Raw genomic sequence first — 10482 nt, 5'->3', positions numbered from 1 at the left:
AAAAACGATTGTTCATCACAGTTTTAGTTCTAGCTTATTGTAAGCAAAAAATTGTTTTAGTCTTATACAGAATGTTTTAAAAAATGTTTAGTCAAACGTCTTAAGGCATGGGGGAAAATCTGTGTTCTAGGGGCAGGACAAAGTATTTCATCAGCTATGATGTAATTCTCAACTGTTTAGTAAATGCTGACGTTGAGGGGGGTTTCAGTACAATGTGGCCAGGGGTGTGGCTTTGCTGACTTGCATTTGCAGGGAATTTCATCAGCTGGTTGGTTGTTAGTTTCACCCCACTGATGATGTGTTGTTGCAATAGTAATCCTGCTCATTATGAGAGGAACCACAGGTTCAGACATTTGGTGTCTGTGCTGAGGAGTTAATGGAGCAAAGCCTACCATCTGAGGGATTACGACTGAATCCCTCTAAGTCAAAATACCCCTTAATAGATGACCATATGGGTCTTAATGCACTAGTTAACAATACAAAATATGTCAAATTGGGGAGCTGCTCAAGACAATGAAAGTGTCTTTCTGTCACTCACCTTTTTAGCATTTCAACCTCAGCTAGGGACATAAGCAGACATTGGAAGGGAAGGAACAGTGAACAGTCTGTAATAGAAACCAGAGCTATGAATATTGTTTTGCTGACGTTTGAAAGAAAAATACGAAAAGTACAGTGTGATAACTAAGAACTATTTTCTTTTGAACAGAGACCAGGTTGTGATTTCTTTTGGGAACTAACTATTTTTACTGTAAATTCATGATGTCACTATAAAAGTTAGTCTTTAGTATAAGAACCTAATTGGAAGGACAGTTGTTATGGAAATCACCAAGTTAACAAATTCTTATAAATTCAGACACTTTTATTGTGCTGTTGTGTTTCGCTACTGCGTAACAGATTTCTTAATAGAAAGCCCCAGGCTACAATGAATGCCAAAGTGTTAGGTTTCATCTCTGAAGAAACAGGCAATCCGCGTAATTCACACAGTTCCTCTCCCTGCCACTTCCTCCTCTCAACTGTCCCTGTACATACTTGTAATCTCAGTGTGGTGTGACGGTGAAGCACAGCTGCAAGGTTCCACCCAAGGGGTTTGGTACTTCAGCTAAGCAGTGTATCATCTGGGGGCTTAATGTGAAATCGCAATGGTCATGATGATGACACTCATGGGTAGGGTTTCTTCTTGGCAGTATAATTTACTTTGAAACAGGACAGGTTTTTAAAGTTTGCCCCAGTCAAAGACAAAGGAATACATTGATGGAACATGCTAAAGTGACAGTGTTGTTATACTACTAAGAAGCACTTTGAAAGTCCAATGTGTTATTAATTGAAACATTAAGAAGATATTTGTCCCTACATTATTTTGCTTTCTTTGTCAGATAGTTTCATGTTTTGTTTTCTTATAATTGAAAATAAATCATTATGTTAAAATTGATTTACCCCTAAAGTATTATTGATCACTTTTTTTTTTACCAGTCAAACCAAATTTACATTTATTCATATTTATTTATTGACAGCTGCTTTTGTGAAAACTGACTTACATTCTTATCTGGTTAAGAAGGACAAGGTGCATATAACAAAGGCAACAATAAAATCAGAAAAATAGCATGCGCAATGCTTCATAAGCTTACATGATCTGTGTTAATTGATCATGAGAGTCTGTGGAATTTGGGAACAGTACACTAACATAAACAATTTGATTACATGTGAAAGCTTGAAATGATGACAAAATAAAATATATTTATGGACAATATTTCCTTTCAGTTCATTCAATATTCATATGCACTTCATCCTATGGTAGGTTTCGATACAATACAATTTATTTAAAATAGAATGGTAAGACTATTGACTATAAACCCCTTGGTGATACAAAAACTATATAAATTTAACAGCAGTTCAACATTCAATATATTCGATATATATATATATTCAATATACATATTGCTTTCAGTTTAGGAGTAACTTTAAACAGCTGTCAAAACGTGGTATGGGAATGTGAAGCAGTCTGCCTAATTATGTGATAAAAACTGTCTATTGTAAAACTGAGAACAACGGGCGCTTTTTTACACAAAGAATTGAAGGAATATGGAATGAGAACCTCATGGACAAAATCATTGTATCAGATACTGAGAAACCAGATTAGCGAGATGGGCTAAGGCTGAGAGTCCCCCTCCTGTTTGGAACTCTTCTTTCCTTATTTAAAAGCCTCATCGAAAGAGAAAATGCCATATTTTGCTGTACTGACTGATACTATGGCCATCTGTTTTATCTACCAGTGCCACACCTCTGCAGGTCCCATTAGATCCCACTTGAGTAGTACAAGTTTCTCGAAAAGAACAATAGAAACACCCTTGCAATGGGGGCCATTGTTTGGAGACAGACAGTCTGTACAGTGTGTTAACACACCCAGGCCAGGAGTCTCTCTGCCCTAGTTTAGCTGGAGTCCAGGAAGATGCTTCCCTGCCTGGGCAGGCGACAGGACAGACCCAGAGAACAATAGAAACCCCACTTGGGCAATCTTGGAACTTCACACCTCTGCTTGCTGCTGTCTGCTAGCCTGCATTGTAAAGCAAATCAAGTGCCGCATAGCAAAGGAGTCATCTAAATCACAGTGCTTTGGAATAATCATAGTGTTAAACGTCGGCTATTATCATGCTCATTAACATGAGAGTTTTTTTACATTTTCACTGCAAGGGCCACTCCCCTGTCTGACAAGGATTTAGTTATGCAACACATACTCCGTTATAAGTGTTAACCAAATTTTTGCCTCTTACTAACAAGTCTTTTATTAAATTTACTTATATACAGGACATTATGAGTACAATACAATACACGTACACAGCAAAACAGAAATTTACCCCACCCACTAGATTTTGACACCTTAAGAAGGCTCCACAGCCGAAACTTTGTTTCTTTTCTTCTCTTTTCAGCATGGAATAAACCTATTACTTGTTCCGTTGTAGTAGTACATGAGTAAGGCTGATTTAGTGGCAATTTGTTTTTCAACAGCAAATAATATAAAGAAAAACACACAAACTAACAATACACATAACCATGATCAAGAGACTCCACTGTTGAGCAAGGTTATGGCGATAGGTAAAAATAAAAAATCATTAAATTGGGAAAACCATATCTGCATTGTGAGGGGAGAAAGTAGAAATTCATTCAATGAAGAGTGTAAAGGGTCATCTAGGATGGAATATGCTTTATATACTGTAAAACTATGATACACTTGGGATCAAAAGATCACGATTGATGACTTTCTGATTTAGTTTTACCATACTCTCCAGTTTTTTTTTACTCCTCAGATTGAGATTCCTAAACCAACACATCATGGCAAAATTAAAAGTTATTCAGAAAAAATTACATGATCAACAACAAATTATCAACCTTAAACTGCTTAAGCGTTTGCAGGAAAAGATATACATCGTTGCTCTTTTATGAAAATAGAATTGACGTTTGCCTCAACATTTAACTTGCAATTCAGAATATTTCCTAAAAAAATATTTACCAAACATCACCAAAGATTGTCCTTTGGTGCAGGTTTCTGTGGGGGTCTTAGGGTTCCTTCAGAAATCAGTTGCCATGTCTTTGGTTTTAGTGACATTCAACTTTAAATAGCTGAGCCCAGACCAGAATATGTTCATCTTTGGATCTGATTTCAGTGAAAGACTGACTGACCAACCCTATTTTTCGTATTCAGAAATCCATATTCAAGTATGACAGGGAGTTTGGTAAAAAATAAAACTTATTGGAACTTATTTTGTTAAAACAGTATAACAAAAGAAATTGATAAGAGAAGAAGCAGAAGACTACATTCCTGGACTGTCTGCATCAAAGAGCAAAAAGTGTCTAGATTGAAATTACTATATTGTGTTGTTCATTACCTCAGTGGAGTGTTTCAAATCCTTTTCTTTTACATAGTGCTTTTTGGTGTAGAGTTATTTGTGTGTAAACACATGTTTAAGATGAGGCTTTATGAGCAAATCCTGTTTATACCCAATCATTTTATGTCAGTGCTGTCAACAGTGCTGTGGGGCAGATGTTGCCAATCTTGTGACTGAAAAAATATGTTCAAGACTGCTTTTTCTTTCTTCTACCAAATAAAATTGTATTCTGAGCAAAGGTCCTTGTTTGTAATACCTGCTAGTAGAAGAGTATTATCTTTAGAAAACGTTCTCAACTGGTCTTAATAAAAAATAGGCTTTGATTCATTATCCAGAGCAGTGGTGACTTGTTAAAAATCACACAACAGATTCAATATATTAATAGGAATCTGTTATCTTTGGTCACCGTAACATGGCAGTCTCTCCCACGATCTGCCAACACAGTTACATTAGAGGCAAATTATCTGAAAATAACAAACAATGTAACTGAAACTATTTTGTAACCTGGAATTTTTAGAATTGTTATTTAATCAAATTGCCTCAAAAATTAAATCTTAGACTTCAGTTTAAGGTTGCTAGCCCATGAGCTACTTTTCTGTTATTTTATTTATATGGTCTAGGTAAGGTTACTCTAGGACTGAGTAATCCAAATACTGTGGGCTTGTTTGCTCTGATACAATAGAGAGTTGAGCTTTAACTTCCTCTTCTTAACCACTGGCCTGCAAACCAGTTTGTACCGGAATTCAAGGCTGGAGGAAATGGCCTCCCTCAATCTGAGCTCCTGTATCTTTTCCTGTCGCTATGGTAATGGCTCTAACACAGAGACTGGAAGGCTGCTGCCTTGCTGTCTGACAACATGAAAGGGCTCAGCACAAGGCTCTGTGAAAAGCAGGAAGAGGGTGGGAGAGTACAGCCACTTGCCTACTCTGTTATTAGCAGGCAATAGAGAAGACAGCTGGGACAATTGAATCCTAAAATATTTAGGTTCCTGTGTTTCAAACAATGGAAAGACTGTAGAAGACATTTTTTTTCCTTTAGGTTGCAAAGAATGTTTGATCGTTCTGTCTTGTAACTAAATATAGTGTTAGTTTCAACACAGATCTTACCCATTTTGAAATAATTATTATTGTTGTTAATTATGATTATAATGACAAATGGCCATTCAGTATTTAAAAGCTCTCCATTTTACATGGAATGATTCCTTTTTAGTTTGGTGTATTTTCCTTGTTCTCTTTTTCATCCATGCCCTCATACCTATTGAGGTTAACGCTTTGGGAAAACCTGTTTAATCCTGTCATGCCAACAAAGATACTTTGAACTGAACTGATGCTCAGTGTACAGACTGATACAGCATGGATTGTTAATTTGTTCTGTGTAATAAAAGATAGAATGTTTTACAGATTTTGAACTTAAAAAGTGTTCAAAAGTCAGTTTATGTAATTCCGTTCTACTTTGTTGAGTTGACTTTGGCATAACAACGTTGTTAATTTATAATATACTTTACACAAGTATAACATCTTCGATAGTCTCCTTTTATCCATTATTTTTTAACACAATTTTGCTCAAGAATTAAAGTTGAATAAGTTCAATGTAAAACCCATTGCTGATGTGATCCTGAACATTCAGGAATATATACCTGAGGGGCATGTTGGTAGATGGTTGATTTAGAATCAATATCTCTTGAACCACATAGGGTACATAGAGTGTTGCAGTGGGATGAATAATCAATGTAACTTCTGTAAAATGTGGATAAAATAAACTGGAATAAAAATGTCATTTTCTAGTAGGTACTACAATTACACTGAACAAAGTTTAGTTATACGTTGTGCTCACTCATTATTGTTAATGGGTGTTATATCTTTCTTGGAGAAATTATCAAACGTCTTCTCCATATTTAATACACACAAACTGTTCAACATTTTTTATATATTCCATGATATAACATTGAATAATATAACACACCTTAGCACAAAATATTGGCCCCCAGAATTCAGAGGGGGCAAAACAATGTAGATTTGGGTCCATGTTGGCCAAAAGACATATTGTTCACCTGGTTGAGCTGCATATAATATGTTATTAATTATCATTGAATTTGCCCAGGGCTGTTCTAGAGAGTAATGCATCCGTTTTTTCAGTTTCAGGCACATTTAAATTTGAAACTTTCCTCAGTCAATAAGTAACTCTGTGCTCTGTGACCCTTATTGAGGAAAAACAACAGGATGTTTGTAAGTTTAAAGGTTGATGTAAAACATAGGTCCAGCCACAAACCGCTACGAAACCAAAAGTTAATTTATATTCAAAATCATATCCCTACATTCCATAAACATTATAGTAGGCGTTATGGTCAATGTTCCTTTTTGTAGTTCAGAAGCTAACATCATACACCTTTCACAAATAGAGCAATCAAGTTAATCTACACCTTTTAAACTGGTTTGCACAAGTCAGATAAGGAATCCAGCAGATAAACACATGTAAGGTGAACAACCCAGTTGAAATGAACTGCCACAAAGGATCTGGTGAGGAGCAGGGGATATACTATGGTTTCTTCTTACCATCTTGGTCTGTCTCTATTTTAACCCACAAAGTGGAGGAATATTATCAAGAAAAAAGCCAGCAAAAAAAGCTTCACATTGCTGAGGAAATGCCCCTTATGTGTCTGATTTTAATAGCCGCCTTTTATTATCAAATGCACACCTTGAAATCTGAAAGAAAATATGTAATAAACAAGAGAGAAAAATAAAGATGAAAAGCTTTATTATTTATCATTCATTAAAGCCGACTTGGGTTTTGTTCAACTGTGGAATGCAAGGAATGCAAGCTTATTGTATAAACTATATTTTAATTGATCATCTTATGGAGTAATTGTTTTTGTTTTTAGAATAAGAGTTACAGGAAATAATGTATTTCTTTTCCACAAAACTATGTGGATGATTATAAATAAAATCGATTCAGTTTATTGTACATGAATTCTCTGAGGAGAATTGTGGAATTTACAGAATGTGTGTTTATTTCCAGGGTAAAATAAAATAAATTCCCCAGACTTTATTTAGGGAAATGACTTACAGTATGTGCGATTTCCACCAAGAAAAAAAACATTCTTTGTCTGATTTGTGAATTATATATCGCAGAAGGTGATAAAAGAATATACACAGCAGTTCTAAAGTCTTCCAATTTTAATTTTTTTCTACCCTTTTCATTCAATGCTTTATGATTCTTCGTGCAGAAACATTCCCGTAGAGATAATGTAATCATTTTGTTTAAGGCTTATGAAACCAGATCTGTATTTTGTAGCACAGAAGTGTACTAGCTTTATGGAGAACAGGACATGTTCATGACACATGACAACGAATCAGTTAGACTTGATTGGTACATTTGATGGATCAGCTGCTTCAGAACTTCTTACCAGCAGTATGGTAGTTTGGTTTCTTCACACCCAAACTAACTATATTACTGCAAAGGAACAAGTAATAGGTTTATTCCATGCTGAAAAAAAAGAAGAAAGAGAACACAACGTTTCGGCCGTGGAGCCTTCTTCAGGTGTGAGAGAGACAGGGCAGTAGGCAAAGGTAAAAAGGTTGGGAGGGAGGAGGAGTGAGAGGCGGGAGCAGGGGACAGAAAGAGAGGCCAATCAAGAGGTGTGAAGTCAGAATGGGTGCAGAGAGGTGTGAAATGAAACTTCCAATGAATGGAGAAAATTTAAAAGAACAGTAATCTGTCGTTAAGGGAAGGGAGAATGTGTGATCCTAGCTGCAGAATAATTTTAGTTTCGGTGGTCTTTCTGATGTATGAGTTCGGAAAACCGTCTTTGAGAACACAGACGGAGAGATTAGAGTGGTCGTTTCCAAGACCTAACTATATTACTGATGTTTTATTACTGGGAAGTACTAAGAGCTAGGGCTCTTATTTTCTTTGGTGGGACTGGATCAAATTTCTATGTCATCAGGTTTTCCTTTGAAAGTCTCTACAAAGTTTCCCTAGGTTCTTTCATAGCAAAACATAAGGGTTTACCATTTTACATGTGTTGTCACTCTATATTAATAATTCACTTTTTATGTTGTTGTTCAGGTTGTAACTGGATGCAGATTTTCGTTTACAGTGCAATTAGGAAATATATCAACTTTAATGTCTTTAAAAAAAGGACGGTGATTAACTGATTTAATTGCAAGCATTTAGTTGACACGGCGCATGGCGATTGACAGCATCTGGAAGAACATGGTCAAAAAGCATTTTTTAAGCAATATTGCTTACATTGCCCATTTCTGCTGTTCAGGGGTGCTGTCTGCAGCTTTCCTGCTGCATTTGCAGCCAGTGCATGCAAGAGTTTTATCTGTGCCCATGAAAAGGGTGTAGGTACAACACAAAGAGGGTTTTTTTAACCCTGGGGTTTGTCTCTTTTCAAACTTTGTATCATCTTATTTGGCTGGTTTAATGTATCTTGCACTAAAGTGTGCAATTATAATGTAATGATATGTTTAACAAAGAAAGCCTATTGCCATCCCCATACAATTTCAGTTTAAAAAAAACATATAATCAAGTAGAGAGATGATAGAAATTGCATTTGGGGAGAAAACTAATATAAGCTTACTGAACAATCTGTATAATTATAAAAATTGACACCAGGCAAATAAGAACTTGAAATGGTCATTGGATTGGGAAGGACCATATATCACATACCATGAATGTAAAATGTTCTAAGAAGAAAGATATGATTCAGAATAAAAATAATTTATTAAGCAAATAACATAGTAGCCTCAGGACGATACAGCCATTTTCATCACAGCACTTTGTGGCATATAAATTAGTGACCACAAACAAGTAGTGGTTTAACACATTTTACACACTGACTCAGTCACATAGTAGTTTTTTTCTCACATCACCAAGCGTTTTTTCTGCAGCTCAATCGGTCTCGATCTGGATTGTGAGCACCTGCAAAAGCTTTTCATACACCTATAAGGTGCAAATGCGGTTCAAGCATTATACAAATGCATACAGTCACAGCAATTAACCGTGTGGTTCACTTCGTCAGTACAAATGTCTCTTTTTTTGTAGCTTTCTTTTTAGGTCTCCTTCCTCTTGTTTTCCTCCTTGGCTGGCGAGGGGCGCAGGTTGTCGACTTGCGCCTTAGCTGTAGCAATGCGGAGAAGTCACTCATACTGTAACGTAGCATTTCAAGATGTTACAGTTCAGACTTCATCCCAGGATGTTTCTCCCTCGCCTCTTCCTTTTGTGAGCCGGCTGAAGGACTGTTCACTTCGCATGACATTTCAAGTCAAGCGATCTTTTTTTTTCTTCCTCGTTTAGCTCCCATAGAGCAAAGTGAAAGAGTCAATGAAGTTTCAGTGAATGCCTGACCAAGCCCACAATCTGCAGGAATTTGCTCTTTTTCCTTTGTTTAAGCGCCATTAGGGCTTTAGCCGTTTCCTCGGGATCTTGGGCGAATGAGAAGATGCTTTTCGCCCTCTCCTCCGCCTTCATGTCGCCTGTCTTCTGGAAGAGCCTAATCAGTGCATCCTGGTTCACATTTTCAAATATGTTAGACACGGCTTTCTTGCGGTTGGCCGTGTCGAATTTGTTGCCATGGACTGAGGGACTCACCCGGAGAGAGTCAGACGTGTGCAAAGACATTTTTCTAGTGTTGTTTCTTCTTCGGGGTTTGTCGGCGATTTCCAAATAGCGAGGCTATCCCGACTCTGGTCTTGAGCTGAGCCAAGCAACCTGATGTCAGCTGAGGCTGTAGTGGTAGTGAGACGTGTGTATGCGCGCCTTATATAGCAAAACCGGACTGCGCACTCCTGGGTAAGCCCACTTATGCATGACATCACTGTTTGATTTACACTCTCCTGGGAACGCCTTTCTCGGGACAGTTTCCAGGCAGATTTCAAAGTTCAAGGAGCTGGTGAATAATGTATCAGAGTCCACATTGCGTTGCGCTGGAACTTAAGCTTTTCAGACTGTTGACAAAATTACTGATAGGAACAGTGTTTAAAATCCATCTGAACAAGAAAAATAATAGACCTTTAGGAAAGCACAGTTGCCATGCAGTGAAACTATCTAAAACAGAAAAAGAGAATGCGTCAAACGAGCTGTAACAGTTCTAATGATATTTTATAGCTGTATCCTAATACTGTATGTGTATGGATTCTTGTAATACAATTTGGTTTATTAGTTCCTGTTCACCTAAGATGCTGTTGATTTCCAACTGCCTGCTTTATACTTTGTGCATGCATTCAGCTAAAAAAAAAATCCTTTAAAAAATGCACTTTATGCTGTATCTTAACTTCACTTTTCTGTTTCTTAAATGTGTTCAACTGCACCTGAAACTTAGCAACCTTGTTTTGTTAGAAACATTAAGTAAATTTTCAATTTTAGGACAAAAGTTGTTAATAATTGCTTACACTTATATAGCGCTTTTCTGGACAGTCCACTCAACGCGCTTTACAGGTAACAGGGACTCCTCTCCACCACCACCAATGTGCAGCATCCACCTGGGTGATGCGAAGGCAGCCATAGTGCGCCAGAACACTCACCACAAATCAGCTATCAGTGGGGAAGTGAGCAGAGTAATGAAGGGAATTCATAGATAGGTATTATTAGGAGGCCT

General features: G+C 37.0%; 1 protein-coding gene across 1 annotated transcript; it reads right to left on the bottom strand.

Annotated features, from left to right (window-relative positions):
• Positions 1-8590: 8590 nt before the first annotated feature.
• On the bottom strand, positions 8591-9635 carry tcimb (transcriptional and immune response regulator b). Its single transcript, XM_088624480.1, has one exon. The coding sequence runs from the start codon at positions 9504-9506 to the stop codon at positions 9207-9209; it is 300 nt and encodes a 99-aa protein (XP_088480606.1). The 5' UTR covers positions 9507-9635; the 3' UTR covers positions 8591-9206.
• Positions 9636-10482: the final 847 nt, after the last annotated feature.

The sequence above is a fragment of the Lepisosteus platostomus genome, chromosome 3 (assembly GCF_059453375.1).
Source record: "Lepisosteus platostomus isolate fLepPlt1 chromosome 3, fLepPlt1.hap1, whole genome shotgun sequence".
NCBI lineage: Eukaryota > Metazoa > Chordata > Actinopteri > Semionotiformes > Lepisosteidae > Lepisosteus > Lepisosteus platostomus.
The sequence above is the reverse complement of the archived record's forward strand: the minus strand, read 5'-3'. Positions and strand labels throughout refer to the sequence as shown.

Coding starts and splice junctions, on each gene's coding strand:
- tcimb (XM_088624480.1), bottom strand. CDS start 9,506: ATGTCTTTGCACACGTCTGACTCTCTCCGGGTGAGTCCCTCAGTCCAT.